The 22,643-nt window shown below is 47.4% G+C and overlaps 3 protein-coding genes across 5 annotated transcripts; 2 read left to right on the forward strand and 1 right to left on the reverse strand.

The window, feature by feature from the left end:
* Window positions 1–3,216, forward strand: LOC101765919 (WD repeat-containing protein VIP3). The gene is made up of 2 exons (XM_004979840.3): window positions 1–468; window positions 2,386–3,216. Exons 1-2 carry the CDS (start codon window positions 124–126, stop codon window positions 3,007–3,009), a joined length of 969 nt encoding a protein of 322 aa, XP_004979897.1. The 5' UTR covers window positions 1–123; the 3' UTR covers window positions 3,010–3,216.
* Window positions 3,217–9,074: 5,858 nt separating this feature from the next.
* Window positions 9,075–11,589, reverse strand: LOC101766329 (translationally-controlled tumor protein homolog). The gene is made up of 5 exons (XM_004979841.4): window positions 11,433–11,589; window positions 11,046–11,119; window positions 10,227–10,355; window positions 9,986–10,143; window positions 9,075–9,442 (listed from the first exon to the last, which is right to left on the reverse strand). Exons 1-5 carry the CDS (start codon window positions 11,458–11,460, stop codon window positions 9,325–9,327), a joined length of 507 nt encoding a protein of 168 aa, XP_004979898.1. The 5' UTR covers window positions 11,461–11,589; the 3' UTR covers window positions 9,075–9,324.
* Window positions 11,590–17,883: 6,294 nt separating this feature from the next.
* LOC101766742 lies at window positions 17,884–20,787 on the forward strand. Of its 3 annotated transcripts, XM_022829033.1 has the most exons (5): window positions 17,884–18,133; window positions 18,198–18,650; window positions 19,484–19,595; window positions 19,698–19,878; window positions 20,357–20,787. In XM_022829033.1, the coding sequence occupies exons 2-5, from the start codon at window positions 18,307–18,309 to the stop codon at window positions 20,410–20,412; spliced, it is 693 nt and encodes a 230-aa protein (XP_022684768.1). In that variant the 5' UTR covers window positions 17,884–18,133; window positions 18,198–18,306; the 3' UTR covers window positions 20,413–20,787. The 3 variants fall into 3 exon arrangements, with proteins under 3 accessions (XP_022684768.1, XP_012703896.1, XP_022684769.1); XM_012848442.2 differs by lacking the exon at window positions 20,357–20,787 and having other exon boundaries at window positions 18,198–18,625; window positions 19,698–20,027; XM_022829034.1 differs by lacking the exons at window positions 18,198–18,650; window positions 20,357–20,787 and having other exon boundaries at window positions 19,698–20,027.
* The last annotated feature ends 1,856 nt before the right edge of the window (window positions 20,788–22,643 follow it).

A 22,643-nucleotide genomic window follows, 5' to 3' on the forward strand; every position in this document is an offset into this window, starting at 1 on the left:
CAAAGCCCTCCTCTTCCCTTCCTCACACTCCCCTCCTCAACCAGATCGCGCGCGCGCCAATCTAGGGTTTCGCCTCGCCGTCCTCCCTCCTCTCGCCGACGAGGTGCCGACCGAGACCGGGCGATGAAGCTCGCGGGGCTCAAGTCCGTGGACGGTGCCCACGAGGAGTCCATCTGGGCGGCGGCGTGGGCGCCCGCCGCCGACCACCGCCCCACGGCGGTGCTCCTCACGGGGGCTCTCGACGAGACCGTCCGCGCCTGGCGCCCCGACGACCTCGCCGCCGCGGGCCCTCCCGCGCGCGGCCACGCGCTCGGGGTAGTCTCCCTCGCCGCCCACCCCGCGGGCGCGCTCGCCGCCGCCGTGTCGCTCGACAGCTTCGTCCGCGTCTTCGACGTCGACTCGGGGGCATCCGTCGCCACGCTGGAGGCGCCGCCGTCCGAAGTCTGGGGCGTCCAGTTCCACCCCAAGGTGAGCGCGGCTGGCCCATCCCGGTAGTCAGGACTCGGGATTTCCTATGGCAAAATGGCTGCTTTCTTCCGGTTTTGCTGTAATTTTAGTATTTCGTTTCGAGAATGCGCCAAATGTGGGAGATTTTAGAGACATGTGCGGTGAGTCGAGTTAATTCGAGCATAGAGTGCTGCAAAAATGTTGTGCTGGGTTTGATTTGTGAGTTTCACTATTTATGCTTGTTATACTAATAATTTATTCCTAGTGTACTAGATAGTGAAGATTGAAGATTTATCGAGTAATCCTCATATGGCCTGGTTGATTTTTTAGGTTGCAGCATAGAGTGCCATGAGAAAAACAGATCTGGCCTTGGATAGATGACTACTATTTTTTTCATTGTTAAGGAAACGCAAATACTGCATATGTTAATTCAGGTGTGAACTGCTGGAGAAGTGATGTCCTCCTGGTTTGGATTTTGTCAGTCCTTACATCCACTGGGATTTACTCATGGTGAAAATTTAAGAGCTATTGGGTATTCCTGAGATGGCTTGGTCGATTTTGTTGGATTCAGGTGTTGGAATGAGAATAACTATTTTTTGCATAGTTGAAGAAAAGCAATATTGCTGTTCTGCTTTAGATTTTGTGGGTTGTAAGATCCACTTATTTTACTCATTGTGAAAATAATATTACTCAGATGGCTAAGTCAATTTTATTGGATTCAGTGAAAATGCTATGAGAAAAATATGGCCTTGGAATGAGGACAACTAGGATTTTTCATAGTTAAAGAAAAGACAAAATAATACATGTGGAACTTTTCCAATCTGCCATGAGGTCTTGCATAGGCGAGGTCTGGTTGGTACATGTGGAAGTGGAAGGCAAGTCCGTCCAGTTACTTGTTTTATTGCTTCATCAAATAGGCATGCCAGCTTAACTCTTCACCTGGTTGCTGCTGCTCACTGTCCTAAATTTGTTGGCACTGTGCCACTTGGTCCTCTCTTTAGTTATTCCCGATCACCTACACTTGCTGCTGATTCTAGATTTTTGTATCTTCAGTTGAAGATGGCTGTTATAGCAAAAATCATTCAAATCAGTAACTAGTTATACATATGGTTGCAAGGCTTGGGTAGTCCTCTTTGCAATTCATGTGGCTAAATTCGTATTATGGTGCAGCATCAGGTTTGCATTATGCTTCTGTTTGAGTAAAAAGCAATCCTCTCTATTTTACATACTGTCAGTACATTCAGTTGGTCAAAATTGCATTTTGTGGGGGTGAATTTAATTTAGCCGTTCATGTTTCAAAGCCTTAATCGTATTTAAGAAAGCCTTTGGTATTTGTGTTTGTATATGAAATGGACCTAATTCTTGTCATATTTGGGTAGTATGCAAGAGCTTGAGAAAGTGATTTGCTGAAGAAGTTAAGCCATTCATTCAGTTAAAATTGTCTTCTTGATGTCGTTCACCTATCTACATTATGGATCATAATTGTTCTGGTGGCTTAATAGTTTGACTTGTCTCATTGTCTGAACCTTGCTGGAACTTAAATTGAGGCCGTTGGCTGTGTTCCCCATACTATGTATGCTTGGCATCACTGAATATTGTCAGACATGTCTAATTCAGTGTAACCTGGTTCCAGTTTGTATGGTCAATGTGTAGTCTTTGATCGTTACACGGTTGATGTGTGTTAATGCTTGATCATTCTGTTTTTCCTCCTGCACTGTCTCAGTCAGCATTGTTAGACAATTTTCATTGCCATATTCTGTTGTCTAAAAAACCTGATATGTGTTATTGAGGCTTCTTGTAATTTCTAGTACTACACATGATTGGAGATAGTAACTGAATTATCCTGCTTTCCTGTTGTTTCCAGTCGGTCAAATTGGCTGTTCTTTCTTCAATGCAGTTATTGCCGAGATAGGCTAAACCATATGCTTCCTTTGTCAGGGTAATGCGCTGGCTGCAGCTGGTGGTGGCAGTGGATCAGTGAAGCTCTGGGACACAGAGAAGTGGCAACCAATTACCAGCCTTGCTGTCCCACGTCCAGAGGGAGCTCGCCCTGACAAGACAGGCAGTGGCAAGTTTGTCCTTTCAGTTGCCTGGAGCCCTGATGGAAAGCTCTTAGCCTGTGGGTCCATGGACGGCACCATTGCTGTGTACGATGCAATCCGCATGAAGTTCCTCCACCACCTGGAGGGCCACCACATGCCTGTGCGGTCCATGGTCTTCTCCCCTGTGGACCCCCACGTGCTCTTCACGGCCTGCGACGACTGCCACATCCACATCTACGACGCCAAGGAGAAGACCCTCATCGGGGCCATGTCAGGCCATGCGAGCTGGGTGCTGAGCATCGACGTGAGCCCTGATGGTTTGGCAGTGGCGACGGGATCCAGCGACCGCACTGTCCGGCTCTGGGACATCAACATGAGGAGCTCTATGCAGACGATGAGCAACCACTCTGACCAGGTCTGGGCCGTGGCTTTCCGACCGCCGGGTGGGGCTGGAGTCCGTGCAGGCCGGCTTGCCAGCGCCTCGGATGACAAGAGCATCTCCCTGTATGATTACTCGTAGTTTTCCATGCCCCTGCAAGGCCTCTATTGTAGTTTGTTGGAGTCTGAGACTGTCATTTGGCCAGGACCTGTTGTACAATCCTAATTGAGCTCCTAACTTGCAAGGAAAGCAAGTTTGCTTCCTGTTATTGACTTAACTGTCTCAAGGTTGTTGAGTTAATGAGTTGCATACTACATTACTAATACTGATATTTTCTGTCTGTGATCACTACTTGTGTCGATTTCAAGGGTATTTCTTTAGTGGTTATTATATTGCGATGTGAGTGTCGATTAAGATGAGATCTTTTAATCGTCTCCAGACCCGAGCCTGCATATTCTGTTGCTTGTGGCTAAAGATGTTTTCTTTTTGCTACATTTTCGAATCTGGATTTTTATACAAACCGTGCTTCATCGTCAGATAACATAGGAGGAGGTTCGTGTAGTGATGGCACCATGGCACAGGCTGGCAATCATACGAGCAGTACGAAACTGCAACTGGCTCTTCCCCTGAGTGATGCCCAGAGATGTAACTTTCACATTTGAGATGGGCCGTCGTTGGAGGCCCATGTTCTCGTAGAGTGTCTTGGGCTCATGAAGACATATGCTAAGTAATGCTTAAGTAAGTTTGAATAGCTCTAAAAAAAGTTTCAATAAAAAACATAAACCTTGCTTGGAAAAATAATCCATCCAAATGCATTAATTAGAGAAAAAAGTTTACATTTTATTTGGTTGGGGTGTGCCAAGCTCCAGCAATAGTGCAACGCTAGAGCGACACACAAGGACCCAAATAGCAAGCTATCATAGCGGATCCTCCCCCATAAAAAATAAATTTAATATCATTGTGAGGGCGAGGCCTCACATATCAGATATTAAACTGATAAGAACAGATACTACACTTGATCTTAGCCAAAAGGCCGAGAAAGGTATGAGTTGCCAAGCCGGGGTGCCCCTTCTTTTGTACGCGCCTCGGCAGCCCCACGGCTGTGACCAGGCGCTGTGGTACTAATAACATGCTCCGAAAGTTTAGCAATCGCAATCAGAGGGAACGACGAGGGAATTAAGCAAACACTGGGCCGCGTTATTCCTGCTAATCTTTGCGATCGGCCCATGGAGGAGTCCAGAACCAGAAGAGAAGCTTGGACCCCCTCAAAAAAAAAAAAAACAAGAAGAAGAAGAGAAGCTTGGAGCACAGCCGAACGAGAGGAACGACAAGGAAAAGGATTAACACCTCAAAAAAAAACTAAACCAGTCAGAATCCGACACTGAAACTGATGCAAAATCTGAGTTTGCTAGCTGATGATGACTCACCTTGCAGGTCGTGCTGCCCTGGCCGCTCACCGTCACCGGCGTCGTCAACGCCAGCGGCGCACGATTGAGGCGGCTGGAAGCTTCCACAGCGGCACGCCCGGCACGAATGCTCTCGTCAAGAGGTAACCCTCGCCGCCCGCGGGCCGCGCAAACCTTTGAGACCGCCTCCTGGTGCGGTGCGCATCGACGGACATGACCCTGCTCTGCTCGTCGCGGCGCCGCCGTTCGCCGGCGGCCGCGCCCTGTCGAATGGCGACCACCCCGCACCCTGCTTGAGCATGTACATGTGGGAAGCGCCTGACGTCGCTGATAGTGACCATATATCACTTTTCGCAACTATCGGCGAATATATCACTTTTCTGTACAGAAAAAAGTGATATATATCGGCGAATATATCACTTACCTGCACAGAAAAAAGTGATACATCGGCGAATATATTATTTTGTGACGTGCACCTAAAAATGCAAACTTTTCCTTGGAATATTGCACCTTGAAAGTTAGCTTTCGTAACTACTGGCATTTTTTTTATGAGGTTGAGGTATTGACAGAGTACACAACCAATAAATTAGGAGTAGCAGGTTAGGTAAGTACCCACTGATGAATGTCTCGTTTAGTGTGATCGGCTCTGCTGGTTCCACAAAGATGCCAATATACAACAAGGATATAAGATCAAAGGAAAGAACAACCAACAAGTGGGCTTGTTGCCGGCACCTAATCAACAGTGACGTATGGGTGGATTCGTGCGTCAATATTTTTTCAATTATGCCATCAAGCCGCGGATAAAATGGGCTTATGGTTGGCTAACCTTTAACATTCTTAGAGATGTTGATCATTGTGATAACTTTGCGTGTGGATCATTTATGCCTTAGTGTATAATATAATTCAAAGAGTTTGAATATCTGGTTCCTTTGCTTTCCTTAATTAATGCATGAGAATGGTAACTGTGACAATCTTGGCTTGGAGCACCTCACTTCACTGCACAAAGTCACGGTACTTTTGTGGTGTGAGAGTAATTTGCCTGTGCGTGAGAAGGAAATCGAAGCAGAGGTTGCGCTGAGGCATGCAGCTGATGTCCAACCTAACCGCCCCACCTTTAGTGTGTTGTACTCCCCTCTGATAAACATATGACGTTTAGTTCATACATTTATGAACGGAGGTAGTATTTGTGAAGCTCAAACAACACATTCAAGGCCAAGAGGTATGTAGGTGCTATGTAATCTTGAATCAGTTGCACGATATCGTTCTAACTAAATTACCATACTGGCCCGGCTATATATAACTTCAGATTTTCTTTTAGAAGCGTATGCAGGAATAATCCATATTGCTCATAAATCAGATTAATCAGCCCTTCCTCTTACAGATTAATCAGCCTATAAATCAGTATCGAAAATTTCAGACGCTCGAGTTCTGCTCGAGGGCACCTTACTGAATTCGTCAGCCAATCAAGGAGGATCCACTTCTGCTTTCTTCCTCCCCATTTTAGCTGCCAAATCATCAAACTTATTTTTTTCGAATCGAGGCGTTCCCCATTCCATTACTGAAAGCAACGGAAATTCCAGAGTTCAGTATAGAAGCAGCTAGGGAAAGACGACAGCCTACCCAGGGTCCTCAGATGCATAGCTGCATGGTCTTTCTTTGCTTGGGCCTAGAGAGTGGGCCATGGATGATTCAGAAGATCCGTTGTCAACTACAGATGTATACTTTATATGCATGGTAAACTTAAAAGTTCATTTTATGCAGAACAAACCTGCAGTAATCGAAGATGACTGTACATAGATGGTAAACTGGTAAAAGTGTTGTGAAAGTGGTAATTCTCCAGCATGGATGGTAAACTGGTAAAAAGTGTGGCAACAAGGATGAATCTCACGGGGGACTAGATGACATCAACACTAGAGCGCCGCCATGAATGATTTAGTCTTTCTTCTGTACAGGCAGAAAGACTAAATAGTGCATGTACACAAGAGCGCCGCCACGTCCCCGCCGCTTCTGCTCGCTCCGATCACCGCGGACCGCGGCCCATGAGGCCATGACTTGAGCGCCGGCAGCACGGAGCGAACGCAGAGCCCAGAGCAGCGCACGTCCACACCGCAGCAAGGACGACGACGACGACGCGGGTGGCTGGTGCGCGGCTGCCGGTGAGGCTCCGGCGAGGCCCTCGTCGTGGAGGCTCCATGCATGGCAATGGACGCTGTCGCCGCCGCGCCGGGATGGCCGTCGCCGCTGGGACTGACGGTGGTTGCGCGATCGAGATCGTCGGCGCACACGCCTTGTCACGTCCCGGCCGACCCGGATCGGTGTCACTGGTTTTATTAACCATGTTTAATATTAAATATCTCTATCAATTTTGTTCGGCGTTTCAGTTTGACAATATTATTGTTGGTGCAGGAAAATCACTCACGAAGCACATCGGTACATTTTCCAGCACACCCAGGTGTTGTTCTTAAGGCGACCAAGAGATTTGCAACTGGTGCCTAGCTTGGAGCACTACAACAAAAGGAAGAAGGTAAAGTACCTTGGATGCACTTCTTCTTCTTTTTTCTAGATATATACGATTGGTAAATTGATTTTTTATTTTTTTTAATTTCTTCTGCAATGGCCAGATCAAGTTTTGAGCTCATGGATGTCATGCCAGTCATCATGATGACCGAGTCGCTCCGTCTTTACACGCACGTCAACTTCACGGCGAGGTCCACCAAGGAGGGTTCGAGGGAGCAACTTTTCTTTGCCGAGCTTGAAAACTGCAGCAAAAGGCGGGCTCCAAGTCGATTCATTGTCACCTGTTGTGAACAACTGGGTTCTGATTCCACTGGTGAGTTTAATTTAGTGTATTTTCTATCAGTTGAAGATCAAATAGTTTCTTCATTCTATAGATAATAATGAATACGTCCTCTAAATAAAGCACGCGGAACAAATGTACTCCATGTGTCCCAAATTACTATTCGTTTTGACTTTTCTAGATTCATAAATTTTGTTATATACCTAGGTATAATACACACACAAAGGGGGTATGTGGCAAGCATCCTGGAAAGAAAATAAACTTTCATTGACCTATTCAAATAATTGTACATAACATAAATGTCACTGTTGAGCCAAAAAACCATTCAGATTAGTCCGTATATATGGCTTCCCATTTGTTAATGTTTTGCGGTAGGTCATTGTTCTGAGCAAGTTGTGTGCTTGTTTAATTTGTTGGAGTTGGGCATAAAGGCTTTCAGCTTGATTATGGAACCTCAGCAGTTTGGAAGAATGTTGATTTCAGCTACTGCTTTGCCTGTGGTTTGAGAATGGTTCATCCCAGGGGTGACAAGTAGTATATCTCTGGGCATTGTAACGTTCTGCATATCTACACCAATACATGCTAAAGAGGATCTGCTTCCATGCTATATATCCTTGTTTTTGTGTTCTTGCTATGTATCCTTGTTTTGTCTTTGGAGCATTACATCTGGGCTCTAGGGTTTTGTTCATGCTAATTAAAAGAATTACATCTTGAATACTAACATTTGTCCTAATTAGTCACCATATGTTCGATTCTATTTATAATGTGTTTATTGGACCAAATAAAATTCTAATGTTTTTGTAATCTACATGCATGTATAGTTTCCATGTCGTTATCTGAATTTTTAAAATGATCCTGTCACGAAAATTTGCAGATCGGTGTTTAGTAAAACAGTAGCACATCAGATTCAAGCCCCATATTAAGATATTTGAGGCTGGACCGCTGGAGCTATGAAAGTATTACTCATGTCTTTGTCCTGCGATATGTTACTCTGATCCTTTTCCATTTGCTTCAGTGAGAACGATGCTTGGCTTATGCTGAGTAGGCGTGTTCGTCGTTAAATAAAGACAAGAAAGTAGCCCTGCTGATCCATACAAGTATGAAGCACAAGAATCTACAAAACTATCTGCTAATCTATGCAACTGCTAGATATTTGGTGGAATTCATCTCAAAATAGTGGGAAAATATTTGGGAACAAGAGTATAATTCTTGCAATTGGGGTGCAGTTCTTTCCTTTCCTCAATCTACTTCTCAAATGTTGATCTGCGTAGTTAAAAGGACTTCTTCGATTTGCTATTCTGATGGTTAGTGGCTACACTTCATCCAACATTGTTGATAAACAAATCAGTTACCATATACAGTACAGTGGCAAAGTTTGTCTAGATATAACCTTGCTTATGACATTTTGAGATAAGATCCTTATATAATTGTGCACCATTTGCTGGTCATAGTAGAGCGATCCAAACAATTCCAAGAAAATCCACCTCCTTTTCTTTTTATATGGCCTGTTGTGTTCTTTTTTTACTTGTAATTAATTTCGGGTTCTTTCATGTTTTCTCCAGTTCTTTCACATTGCGTCCAGTTTGTCTGAGTGAATAGACCAGAGATTGCTTTGCAGGTTCAGACTTCAGATTGGCCCAGCAAGATAGAGTGGTAGAGAAATCAGCAAGCTGCAGCAGCTACGTGTTTGAATTGGTTGGGCCAAGTCATGGTCCAGAGCAAGTCCGGATTTGGGCTTCACCATCTCACACAGCAACATCTGGAACACAGCTTACTACTAGGCCAATTGTGTTTGTGTGCCTATTCTACAACCAATTCCCTCACCAGGTTGTAAATTGTAATCTGAACCGAGTGGCTGTCGTACTCAATTTGTTGCCATTGGATTGGCACCAACGTCCTTGTGATACAGACATGCAAGGACCTGTGCCGGATAACATGAACACCGAGCACGGCCATCATCGCTACAGCAAAACGGGTAACAGGACTAATAAACCAGCAACACAGGTAATAACAGATTCATCTATCTTTTGCCCATTACGAGGAAAAAGACCAATTGTTTCAGACATAATCCATCAATCTTCCGACAGTCGTTTCCAAAACACTCTTCTCAGCACGTCACGAACAAGCAAGCGGATATAGTAACCAACTACGACACAGGACGCTAGAGTCCGCCGCAGCGGCTACAACAAAAAAAGAAAGGGACAGTACTACATAGATGATAACATCCCAGATATGGGGTCAGGGCGCGCCCGTCTAGCACTTGATCTCCTTCAGCCCGTGCGCGAAGTAGAGGAAGGTTGGGTCGGTGGCTCCATCCTTGTAGTAGGCGAACACCAGGCTTCCATCATCATGCATGCTCTCGCCAACAAAGCTGCAAAAAACCAGACAAACATTTAGTACGAGCTATTCACGGAATTTAGTTGTGAAGCAAAATGACAGAAAGCAGCAGTACAAAAATCAGTAATAGAACAATAATGCAGACAGCACAACCTATCATTCTAGCTCGAGCAACACGAATTTAAACACAATGGCGAATAAGAACATAGAAAGCAAACATCAAAAATGGATGCCACACTGCAAAAGAATATAGGTACTTACAACTAATATAACATATTTTTAATTAACCCAGAGCAGTACAAAAATTATTTTTGCACAAGAGTGTATGAAAATATATTATAATTCAAGCTCCATGCAGAATCATAGGTGAGAATTCAACGATAGCACAAGCAACTTGAATCCAAGTAATAACAAAAGAAAATTGCACAAGCAACGTGAATCTAAGTAACAAAAGAAAACTATGTGATTAAATCCACCGAGGTACAGTTTTCATGAACAGCTACCAGAATGGTACTTCAGAGAGAATCACTAGACACTAGATATCAAATATATAGCATGATTCGGGTATAGAACTTACAACTGGAGGTCCTTGAGCTTTCCAAGAAGGTACTTGGTGGCACCCTCAATGCCCTTCTTGAATTCCGCTTGCTGCTCCGGCTCCAGCTTGGCAGTAAGGTTCTTGATGTAGCGCTTCATGAAGGTCACAAACTGCTTCTTGTCAAAGGCAGGTTGCTCCTGCAAATGTGATTACATGGTTAGTACAAACTCAAAGAACAGAAATATAACCAGGGCAACAGAACTCCAGATGAGTTAGCAACCTGAAGACGGAAGGTGTCAACAATGTCAACAACCTTCACCGCCTGATCATCAACACCCTCATCATCGCCACCACCCTCGGCAGACGGGTTGGCACCAATGTCAACATCTACAGCTCCTTGGACGACCCACTGCGAGCACCCATCCAGTATCATGATGTAAGTAACAAATCAAACAAACCAAAACACAGTAAACATAATGCAGAAAGCAAAACAATCTGGGCAGCATTACTAATGCAGATTCATCCAGATTGACAACCGTTTGTAAAATTAGAGCATCCAGAATAAGCAGCAGCCCATAAGGTTTCAACAATACCAAGCTTACAGGGCGCTCTAAAGCAACCAACACAAGATCCCTAGCTGCTAAGAGTATCGGACTACAAGTTTAAATTTGCCAACATGTTGTGCCACAGCAAGCAACTAGGATGCTGCAGAGTTGCCCAGATTCTAGTACAAAACCAAAAGGTCATAGGATAATAACTCAAACAAGGTACTGCAACAACCAATTCTGAATGAGCGCATCAGAAACAAAAAAAAATCAATCTGATTGATGAATTAGTTGCTCCCTCAAGAAACTAGGAGGACCATAGAACACATAATTCACCTATTCTAAACGATCGATTTGCTGTCCCCACAAACTAAACTGCTGCAGCATCAAACAATACGGATCTAATGGAGCATCAAACTAAACAAGCTATACTGCCGCATCGAATAATCCGGATCTAAAGCTCAGAGCAAAAAACGAATTCAGCAAGGTGAGTTTGATAAAGCTAAAATCTTGTCTACTGCTGGCCGATGGATGCCACAGGGCAGCGGGCGTACCCTGCCGTCGACCTCCCAGAGGATGCCGTTCTCGATCTCCCTGTACGGGAACGAGTCCGAGAGGAGCTCGTCGCCTGCAAACAACACCGCACACGGATCGATTAGCCAATATACTCGCGGGAAATCACAACACAATTCAGTAAAAAAAAACAGATGCGGAAACAAATCCACGCGCAGATCCACCCATCCGAGCCCCCAAAAAACGCAATCTTTCACCCGCGATTTCGAATCGGGCAACGGAAGCCGGAGCCTTCAGCTCTCCCTCGGCCGGGCAGATCTAACCGTGGCGACTCCAAAAATCCTACTCCCCAAGCCCAAAGCACCCACCCGAACCAAAGGACGGAAAAAAAATTCTCAGCAGGGACATGGGCATGGTCTTGCACGCACCGGTGAGCAGATCCTGGTAGACCAACATGGCGCCGCCTCTCGTGGAGAGAACCCTAGCCTGCGCGAGCAAGGAGACGAGAGCGGGGAGCGGCGGGCGGAGACGATGGGGCGCGAGGGTTTGGGGCGGAGGCGGCCGCCGCGGATTTATAGGCCCGGGGAAATATCCGGCCCGCGCCCGCGGCCGTCCGATCGGGGCGAATATTTTGCCCGGACGGCCCAGATGCCCGATCCCGGCGTGACGGGCCGGGGCTCCTTTTTGGGAAAGAGCCCTTTCGCTTCTCGGGAAATTCGGGAGGAGTCCTCGGCGGGGTGGGGACGGACGGGCTGGGTGAGCTTGGGCCGTCGGATGGGGGTATCTGGGCCGGATATTCGCGCGCGGACGGCCGGGATGGGCACGGGTGGTGGGGTCGGGTCAGCGTTGGCGGCACGCGACCTGGGGGGTGTGGCACGGTTGGATTTGGATCCTGTGCCGTGCTGTGTTTCCGTGTGCAGGCACGGCTTCGTGTTGCCGACCAGCCGACGACGACCGGGGCGTGTCCGTGTCCATGTCCATGTCCAAATACAAGCTTCCTCCGGACTCGAGCTCTCCGGATGTGCAGGTCGCGCCGGGGTTTCCTTCTCTCTCGTTTGGGAGCGACAGGATTGTTGGTTGCGGCGGGGGTTAGGTTTTCGGATCGAGGAGCTACATATGGAAGTCTACTGCTACTAGGGATGTTTTTATTGGAAATGCTCGAAGATGTCATGACTTAGGGTGCGATTGGTCCGGTGTGGTCCAGTATGGGTTGGCTGAGTGTGTGTCAAGCTATATGCATGGAGGTAGGCTTTGTTTGACGTGTTTATTTTGCATAAGCTAGGCTACATTCAGCTGCTAATTGGTCGGCTGGGTTTTATGGTCTCGAACTGATGGCATTTACCTACTCGTGCGTATACGCAGCATCACCCCGAGCTATACGCGCAAACAAGACAATTTATGTTTCCTTGGAGCAAGGTTCAGGAGGCCATTTTGCACCCGCCTAGCAAATAGGCTTACCTACTCGCTCAACCATTCAAATATATCGCAAGGCTGGTTAGACCAAACATGTCCAACCAATCACACTCTAGACTAAGGTGTGAAATGAGGATGATATGGGACCAGGTGAAGAGGAGATGGGGAAGTAGAGAGTGGTGGCGAACAAGAATGTGTGGGTAGTATACCACAAAGCAACTGTTTGATGGGTACTATCATGTTGTGGATATGATATGTGTGATCCAGTATGATAGGGGTGTGATGGAGGGGGACCCTATAGCCAAAAATTCAAGTGTGTGCTACACTATTTTGAGTGGCAAAACCTGTTTGGAGTAATAACATTTTACGGTTCCTTTAAGAGTTTTGTTGCTTTCCATGAAAAGTTGACACGTATTGTAAAATCGTTAGAGTAAGGTGTGATCACATTGGACCTTATGTGTCAAATGAAACCTAATGCATTGCCATGACGTTAGTTTTAATTTTTTACACTTGGTTCAAGTTGGAGTAATGATTTTGCGCTGAATGACATGACACTTCGTAAGAAAATTTGTGTTGTCCTTTTTTTAAATGACTACATTCACAATTCCAACAATACTAGGTTGGTATAGTAGGCCTCGCTCTCGAGTTGACTAGAAAAGAGTAGATGTCTGTTTTTATTTTCTAAGATGCCCAAGTATTGATGGCTTTGTGAAATTTACTGTTTTAGCTGATTGAAACGAGCACGGCCAAACTCGCACACGTAATGTAACTCTTCGGTATAGTCAAGTTAAAACATACTCTCTCCATTCAAAAAATAATGAATTATAAAGTTTCGTTAATGAATTATAAAGTTTCGTTCCGAACGTTCGCGCATTGCCGAACTTTTGCGATGAATTGGTGTTCACTGCAACGTTTTTTGGCCTACCACCCTCACTCAGTTCAGGAAAAGTGGCGCCATAGTTTCCTTGGTGCAGAGAGAATCGGTGCAACACTCGCTACAAACAAGGCCGTGAGTGTGAGTGTCAGAATAAAGACTCCTTTTGGCAATATACTAAATTTCTGCATGTGGTCGACGACGTCCTCTTTAGCGGAGAAAGGAGCGGGCCGAAAGCGAGGTGCTAAAAGCTGGGACAGACAGCACCAAGTGGGATTCCATGCGCTCTGCCATGGACGGCGATACGAATGGACACTCTGGATGGTGGTGTAGCTCTGGCCCTGCAGATCCCGATGCAGCAAACGGCAGCAGGAAAAGCGAGAGCATGGGGACGGAATAAAGCAGCTGCCAATGGGATCTGGCCTGGGATCTGAAATGAAATAGTAGTTCATTTCACTGCAGTTCCCTGAACAACGACTACTGTAGGGGTACAGTTTTTTTTATACAAACTAAGGTTTTTCTTTTTCCTATCTTTCCCCTTCTGCATTTTATCAGATGAACTCTGCTGTGCCAAACATGGTCGTAGTATTCAGTTAGCTTGCACATTCACCTACTTGCACAGGCCTTTTTTTTTTTTGTAACCAGGACCTCATTTCAGTGTCCTTGTCTGAACCTTAAACACATTTTACAACCGCCGTAGGAATAACAGCGCATTTGGAGCAATTCCAATATCTCCATCTTACAAATGTTCTTCTCAAAAAATGTTTCTTAAATATATTAAAAAGAGCCGCGAAGAAGTCTAGGTTTGCATTGCCCCTGCTGTTTCATAAAAAGAAATTAAGAAACGGAGTTGGATCTGACCGGCGTTCGTCGCCGCGGTGACTCACCTCATGGGCTCATGGCCGTCAAGGCGCCATGAACGGCTGCACCGATATAGTCGTGAACAGCGTACATGCAGGGAGGATGGGCGACCTGTCGTCACGCTCCGCCACGACCAGCGGGCACGACAACGAGCGCCCCTCCCCCCCGGGACGTGATCGCCGACTTCGACAACGCGCCTGCGCCGCCACCACAGAGTCCATGCTGCGGGGCGTCGCCTGCTTGGCGTGCTCCAAGGCACCCGGGACACGCTCGTGATCTCGCCAGCCGTCCATCATTCGCCGCCCTCTGCTATGACGGTGGCGACGCGCTCTCCGTCCGTCCGTCGCGGTCGCGGTTGCGGTTGTTGCCCTCCATTCTTGCTGCGAGTGGAGGGATTCGTGGGGGATGGTGGTACGGATGGAGCTGGGGATTGGTGGGCGACGCAGGGATTCTTGATCCCGGCGTGGACGACGGCGGTGGACGGCCGGAGGTGAAAATAATGAGGGGGTGAAATGCAAATAATCGGATCGTGACTATTAATCGCGATCCATTTTAGGGGTTATTTGTAAATAGTAGGGGTAAATTGAAAATAATCTGATCGCGATTATTGATTGCGATCCGAACCAGGGGCTTTCTGCAAATATTCCCGCCCGGCCGGCGACATGGAAGCCGGCCCGCGCGCCGGCCTCCGCTAGCCCCGCCGCTCGGCGTGTTCCGCGCTTGCCTCCGTCAGGATGACGCGCCCGCCCAACAAGTGCGTCCCGGGGCTCTAGTTCATCCAGAGATGCTCCGGCGTCCGCACCTCGCCGCCGAGCGCTGCTGCTTGTGAGGTATGCACGTCTCACCCCTCCAATGTCGCCACCTTCCCCGTTCGGTTGATCCCGTGTCCTGCCGTCGTACCGGTGGCCAAGCACTAGGTGCTCGCTGCAAGGGCCGCCGGGCCGTCGTCTCCTTTTATCCGGACCTGATACCGCGAGAGCTTCTCTGACGATGAAGATGTGATCGCCGACGAGCCCCAGCTTCTCTAACGAATATGTTCGCGATCTCGCCGTCCCCGGTGTCCGCTGGGCTCTTCTGCTGCGGCCTGCGGCGCCATTGCTCCTTGGCTCGCCGGAGCACTGCCGCGTCGTGGAGTTGCCCGCCTCCCACACCTCCTTTGTCCTCCGCGACGGCGAGGAAGAAGCAGCCAAGCATGAAACACCGAAGCAGAGCCCAAGCTCTGCATCTCGTTCTCATCTGATATCGTGTGAGCAGAGCTGGCGGCGCTCGCCTACAATTTCGGCGAGCTCGGCGAGCCTCGCCGCAGGGAACCACAACGACCACATCTGCCACGCGCCGCCCCAGAACGGCCGCATCTCGTGGTAGTCGTACACGCACCGGCCTCGTCGTAGAATTGCACGTGCAGGCGCTCGAACAGCTCGTGCTCGCCGCCGCCCATGTCATCGTCGAGCACGCGCGACCACGGCGGCGTCGCCGTCATCCGGACCGCCCTGCCGCAATTGGTGTGGCTCGCCTGGAGGCGGCACCTCACGAGGTCGCTGAAGCGCTCCTGCTCCGCGCCGTGGTCGAGGTAGAAGTCACGCCTTGAGCACGGCGGCGCACGCCGCGGCGGGAGCGTTCCAGAGGTGGTCGGCGACGTCCCTGGCGGCGGCCGGAGAGTAGTTTGAAAAATATGCTTCGGGCCGGCCGTTCTCTCTTCTCGTTTTCCACATCCCCGCCGCGTTTGAACCATCGCAAGGCCGGCTCCGCCGCTCCTCGTCGCCTCGCGGATCCGCGCCGCGCGTTGTGCTCGCGCCACCGCCGCGCGCCTCCAGCCTCCACCGTGATGCCACGCAGGCCAAGGTCCGCAAGACCGCTGGCTGAGAAGCTCTTGCTCTCCCACGGGCCACGTGAGTCTCTTCCCTCCGTTGCCCGCACACTACCCATTTTCTCCACACGTTGCGGATGATGGTTCAATATTAGGCACATAATTTTGCTCAATGTACGCCGCCATAGCCTCCGCTTTCGTGTCGCCGGCGGCTGCCCACTAGGTGTTCGGCACTTTGCCTGCACGTGAGCAATGCTCAGTAGTGTGCGTGAGCCTGAGCCTGCCTGCTCGCCCCAGCTTTGAACAGCTCCATCCAATCTGCCGCCGAACCGATTTCGTTTTTCTACAACACTTGATTTTCTTCCATGTGTTGGTTTCGCTTGACTGTCTTGGCCCAGGCTGACATTGTTTTCCTTCGGAGCATCACGGATCAAAGACACCATCAACATCAAATATCTGTTTTCGGAGCCCCGATGGTAAGAACCATGACGCGAATGCATGGCGGCGGATGCAAGGATATCATCAGTGTTGAATTTTAGCATATACAGGTAGCACAGGTGAATGACATGTACGAGTGTTCTGTAAATAGTGCTAGGAAGCTCTCTTGTTGCTCACCAGTCACCCCACACCAGCAGATGTTTTGTGAGTTGAACAAGATCAGAAATTGTGTTTCATAGATGACTGACAAACGGCGAGTCCTGAAACTAGATAGACCAAAGCATAGAAAAACCTTGTATTTCAGAGTGGGGGGATAATACTGGTTGCCACAAGTTCTTGTTCTTGGTCCACAATCTTGTGGGTTTTAACTTATCCATGGGAAGTGTTTTTAGCACATTACTGCTGTAGATAGCTGACCTTATTACTGATCCCCATTCAAACTCGGCAAAGTTCTCGGGTGGTGATTGAGCAATGGCATTTGGCCTGGGATCTGAAATGAAATAGTTCATTTCACTGCAGTTGCCTGAACAACGACTACTGTAGGGGTACAGTTTTTTTATACAAACTAAGGTTTTCCCTTTTCCTATCTTTCCCATTCTTCATTTTATCAGATGAACTCTGCTGTGCCAAACATGGTAGTAGTATTCAGTTAGCTTGCACATTCACCTACTTGCACAGGCCCCCTTTTTTTTTGTAACCAGGACCTCATTTCAGTGTCCTTGTCTGAACCTTAAACACATTTTACAACCGCCGTAGGAATAACAGCGCATTTGGAGCAATTCCAATCTCTGCATCTTACGAATGTTCTTCTCAAAAACTGTTTCTTAAATATACTAAAAAGAGCCGCGAAGAAGTCTAGGTTTGCATTGCCCCTGCTGTTTCATAAAAAGAACGATTCAACAATGTACAAGGCTAGACCCACTAACTTTGAAAAGGAAAGATCAAATCAAATCCTGAAGATGAACTAACAGGTTTCAGTTGCGACTTGCCATCAGAGCCGACGACTCAGTGAACTGAAGTTGCTCGATCATTACGTGTGCAGCAGCACCGCCTCTTCGTGTTCAGGCCCAGCAAGCAGCGGCACTGACTGGCCTTGCCTCGCTGTTGCCGCCATGCCTCGATGCCCGCCTGGCGGTGGCGGCTCGCAACGCGCGGCACAGTTGCGACGGCGAACTGCGCGCCGCCCTCCATTCTTTGCTGCGGGGGTGAGATTGGTAGGGATGGTGCTAGGGCTTGAGCCTGGAATCGGTGGGCAAGGCGGGGTTCTTGATTCCGGCGTCGAGGATGACGGCGGCGGACGGTCGGAGGAGGAGCGGGCCACGACCAGGGGGCTATTTGAAAATAATCAGGGGTTAAATGAAAATAATCGATCGCGATCGAATTTAGGGGGTTATTTGTAAATTGTAGGGGGTAAAGTGAAAATAATCGGATCGACATTACTAATCGCGATCCAATTTAGGGGGGTATTCGCAAAATAATCGGGGGCGTCCTACAAATGTTCCGGCCCGGCGACATGGAAGCCGGCGAGGCCGCGCGCGCCGACCGGCCTCCGCTAGCTCCGCCGCTCGGCGTGTCCCGCGCTTGCCTCCGTCAGGATCACGCGGCCGCCCAGCAGCGCGGGCTGCTCGGGGCTCTAGTTCGCCCGGAGATGCTCCCGCGGCAGCGCCGTCCGCGCCGGCGTCCGGGAAGCGGTGGTGAGGAATGGCACCTCGACGCCGAGCGCCACTGCTTGCGAGGTACGCACGTCTCACCCCTCCAACGCCGCCATCTTCCCCGCTCGGTTGATTCCGTGTCTTGCAGCTTGCTGGTTGTCAACCGCGGCCGCGCTCTAGGTGCTCGCCGCTTTGCCTGCAAGAATGGAGGGCGGCGCGCGGTGTGTGCCCTGCGCCGGGAGCCTTGACGAGGAACCATGAAACGGACATGCCGTGTGCGACGGGAAGCGTTTCTTAAACAGACCAGCTATTGTTTCAAAACATGTCTTTCGAAAAAATTGTTTCAAAACATTTGCATTCAAATTCGGATTGAATTCCTTGGCCTCCCCCGGCCGGCCTGCCTCCCTTCTTTTTCCCCGTTCTGTCTCGGGCACACGAGGGCACGGCGACAACTAGGGTTGCCCCTGCGGCCGGCGGCGATCCAGCCATGGCGACGACGTCGACGGCGACGCAGCATCATGCCGGCGCGGACGGCGCGCCGCCGCGGCCCGGAGAAGCTGGATTCGAATTACAACAGTACGTACCCTCCCTCGTCTGCTCGGTAAGAAAAGCAAATTATTTGATGGAGAACGGGATGCCATCTGTTTAATTAATGAATTTGGTGTGCCCCTCGTCTCTATCAGGATCCATATCTTACCTTAGTGGGCGCTAAAACTCATGTGCCAATCCTATTTAATTGGATTTTAGTTTATGCTTTGATCACCACACAGGCCATCACCCTCGTCTGCTCCTCGTCCTAGTTCCTACTCAAAGGCGCATGAGTGATTATTTTGGGGTTATCACAAGATTCTGATCTTTTTGCGATGCATGACATGTGAAAAGGAACTCTGTGCATTGGTTGCATTGCCACCATGGAAAAATAAGTTGCTTCTTCTGATGTGGTTAGCCTATGCTGATACCAAAATTTGCTGTCCTATCTGATTGCAGTGGCTTGGTTTACGCATCCAAGAACGTCAAATGACCTGAGAATCATGTGTCACTTTAAATGCCTATTGATGGGAAAATCAACTGTAAACAGACTAAAATGTCCAAAATGGCAAAGTGATAATGCTTTCAGCGATATTTTATAGCTCCACCTGTTATAGTGGCAAATTGGTCAAATTTCCCTTCCTTCAGTGCATAAAGCTATCTATATTTATTGCAAAGGGTACTTCAAATTTTAATTGTGAGCATATCATGTGCAAAACACCTCATAGAAGCAGCTCGAACCACCTTATTTACAAACTGGCGCTTATTTGCAAGCTATGATTTGACAAAGCTGGCAAGTTATGATGTCTTGTGATATAGCAAGAGAGGTCTTGGAGAAAGTAGCACAATCTATTGTGTTGAACATGTTGATCTGATACTATTCGAAATGTGTGCTTTTGGGTGCAGGGTTCCTGAGAGAAAAGATCCGCACGATATTCGGGCCAATCCAAAAGTTCAGCTTGCACAGGCCAAGAGGTTTGCAACGGGTGTCTTGGAGCACTACAATAAAAGGAAAAAGGTGCGCTATACAATTTATTTACTTGTTCTAGAAACGAACATATTATCTATATTGGATTGGTGATTTGCATTGTCATGGCCTTTCTTGATTTCTTGTTCCCAGATCAAATTTGAGCTCTTGGATGCCAAGCCTGTGATCAGTATACCTGAGCCACGATGTTGTTACACACACATTAACTTTACTGCAAGGACCAGCAAAGAAGATTCGGAGGAACAACTTTTCTTCGCTGAGATTTACCACTGTGGCCCAAGGCGGGCTCCAAATGGCTTCATTGTCACTTGCTGTGAGCCATTGGGCCCTGATTCTGCAGGCGATTATTTTTCTTTCTTATTAGTTAAAGAGTAACAGTTTCTCTGTAAAAGAATATACAGTTAGAGAAGTATTATATTAAATCTAAAATGAACATGGATGTAACCCTAAATCTTTGATGCAGAATTTTTCTGGATGCAGTTAGCGTTTTGCATCTTTTATATGGATTTGTTTATGATTCCAATGCTAGGTTTTAGAGGCTGGTTACTCTGGGTCTTATCGTAGGTGATTTTGAGAAAACATTTATTTGTTATTGTGGATGTTGTAGGAAATTATTATGACAAAATTTACACTACCACATACTAAATATTTCCAAATAACCTGAATGTTTGATGCCAAACTCAAACTACTCTGCCTCTATTTCTGTTCAGTAACCATTGAGACTAATGCACCATGTGTTATGGTATCCCGAATCATTTTTTTCTGAAGCTTCTGCTGTTTCTTTGCTGCAGTGGGACAAAACATTTCGCGAGCCGGATTGTACCTCGGTGGTGAGGAAGAATGCTGATTTTACATATTGCTTTGCCTGCACCGAGAGAAAGTTGCACCCGAGGGGCGAAAGTTATGTCGCTGGGCACTGCAACATCCCACGCATCTACGACTATGTGCGTTAGTAGTGTATATCTGGGCCACGCTATATCTAGCACAGTGAAGGAGCATATGGAACTCTGTAGTCTATGCTATTGCATTTTAGCACATTACTGCTGCAGAGTACTGACACCGTCATCGATCCCAGGTTTAACCTCACCTTTCCACTCGATAAAAGGCCCCAGTTTCTTGGGGGTGCTGGGTTTTCTAAATCAATTATCAGAATGAAATAATTCATTTCCCTTTAGTTTTCTGAACACCAGCGTACTTACAATGGCTGTAGGGAAAAAACACATTTGACACAATTCCAATTCTGCATTTGATTAGAGGAATACTGTTACATCACCGCAACTTCACCTACTTGATCAGGTCCTTTTTGTAACCAGGGCCTCATTTCACTGTCCTTGTCTGAACCTTAGCATACTCTACAATGACTACAGGAATGACGTTTCATATGGTGCAACTCACCAAGCTCTACATTTTAGGGATATTTGTTTCAAAAAAACGTTTCTTAAAGATATTAAACAGCATTGCAAAAATTCATAGCTAGTCACATACATGGCCAGGTCCTCTGTAATCAGAGTGTAGCACTCTGCAGCTTCCATAAGGCTTAAGATGCTTTACTTTGAGAAAAAAGCACCCACCTGTCCTTCTGATGCTTGCTTACAAATGATAAACAAAAGATTCAAAATTTCCATGCTCACATTGTTGCTTTGGAGTTCCAGATCAAAGATACTAGCAAATATTCGAAACTTGGTAAAGCTGATGCTATGTTCAGTTCAGTCTTCTAGCACACTCTGTTCCTTCTTCATCACCCTACCAGGCTGATGCTTCACAACCTCCTCCAGCTTACCTTAGCGTGTGTTTGATTCGGAGACAATGAGGGATGAGATGATCCTGTCTCTATTTTTTGGGATGGAACCGTCCCATTTTGTGTTTGATTGAGGGGGACGGGTCCATTCTAGTTCCGCATTTTTAACACCGTTAGCTACAGTAACCTGTGGACCCCACATGTCATAACATGGTCCCACCTATCATTGTCTGTGGCTCCCCCCCCCCCCCCAATTTATCCTCTCGCGAAACCGACCGGTGGTGTGGCCCGCGGCGAAGGTCCAGGTTGCGCGCCCGTCGCCCGACACCCCCATCTTCTCCTCTCGGTCCGCAAGTTTTAGTGGAATGGTGGCATTCCGTTTCTGAAGGGTATATTCCATCCTAGGATGTTCCGTCCCACACGTCTCTGAACCAAACACGGAACGAAGGAGGATCGTCCCGTCCCGTCCTATCCCGAAACCAAAATGCCACCATTTGTTATTGTGGAGAGGCCTAGGCTCATATTAAAGTTTTGCTCTGTCTTTACTATTCAAACTCCAACAAAAGTAATCTGTTGCGCATACAGTTTTCCCGTGCTTCAAACCGATCAACAGCATTTTGTTTGTACCCTTTTTATTTCCTGGACCCAAAACCGGTTATGTTTCGATCCGTACCGGTTTGTGCCAAATGTTGCTTTTTTTTTCCAAAGGGGTCCTGCACATCACATTGTATTGACTGATGTCACTCCAACTAATATTGCCGAGTGTCGGTGCACAAAAAGAGAAAAAATGGTCATGAGTTATCTGCATTGTCATGGTTTCCACGTGGTATCACCCCAGTTCTTGCAGACATGTGTGTATATTACATGCTGGTCTCCTTTTCTTTTCCATTTTTTGTCATATTTCCCCAATCCAATCCAAACGAATCCATTGGATCCAATGTTTGAAAAATAAAACTAAGCAGTTATGATGACAAAATTTTTGTTTTGCTTTTTCCCCCAACGCTCCTGATCTAACAAGCGCATGCTTTGACCTACATACAGGAACAATCGTTTTCTTGGTTGGTGACTTTGAGTCAATCCCAATTCCACCGAGATCTATGCGCAATTGGCAATATAAAAATGAAACCAACATGTGAGCCCGGCTTTTCTATTGTGCTAATAATAAATGTGAAGCTAATTCACCAGCCAACGTAATAAAATTTAAAATTTTAAATTCAAAACTCGAAGCAATCAAAAAGAAAAAAAAAGTTTTATTCTCTTTGTTTTGATTTTTTTTTTTTTTGCCGTGCCAACCTCCTGTGGTCCCACCGCCAGACACCCAACGAGGCAGCCAGCGAAGA

Source organism: Setaria italica, chromosome VIII (genome assembly GCF_000263155.2).
Source record: "Setaria italica strain Yugu1 chromosome VIII, Setaria_italica_v2.0, whole genome shotgun sequence".
NCBI lineage: Eukaryota > Viridiplantae > Streptophyta > Magnoliopsida > Poales > Poaceae > Setaria > Setaria italica.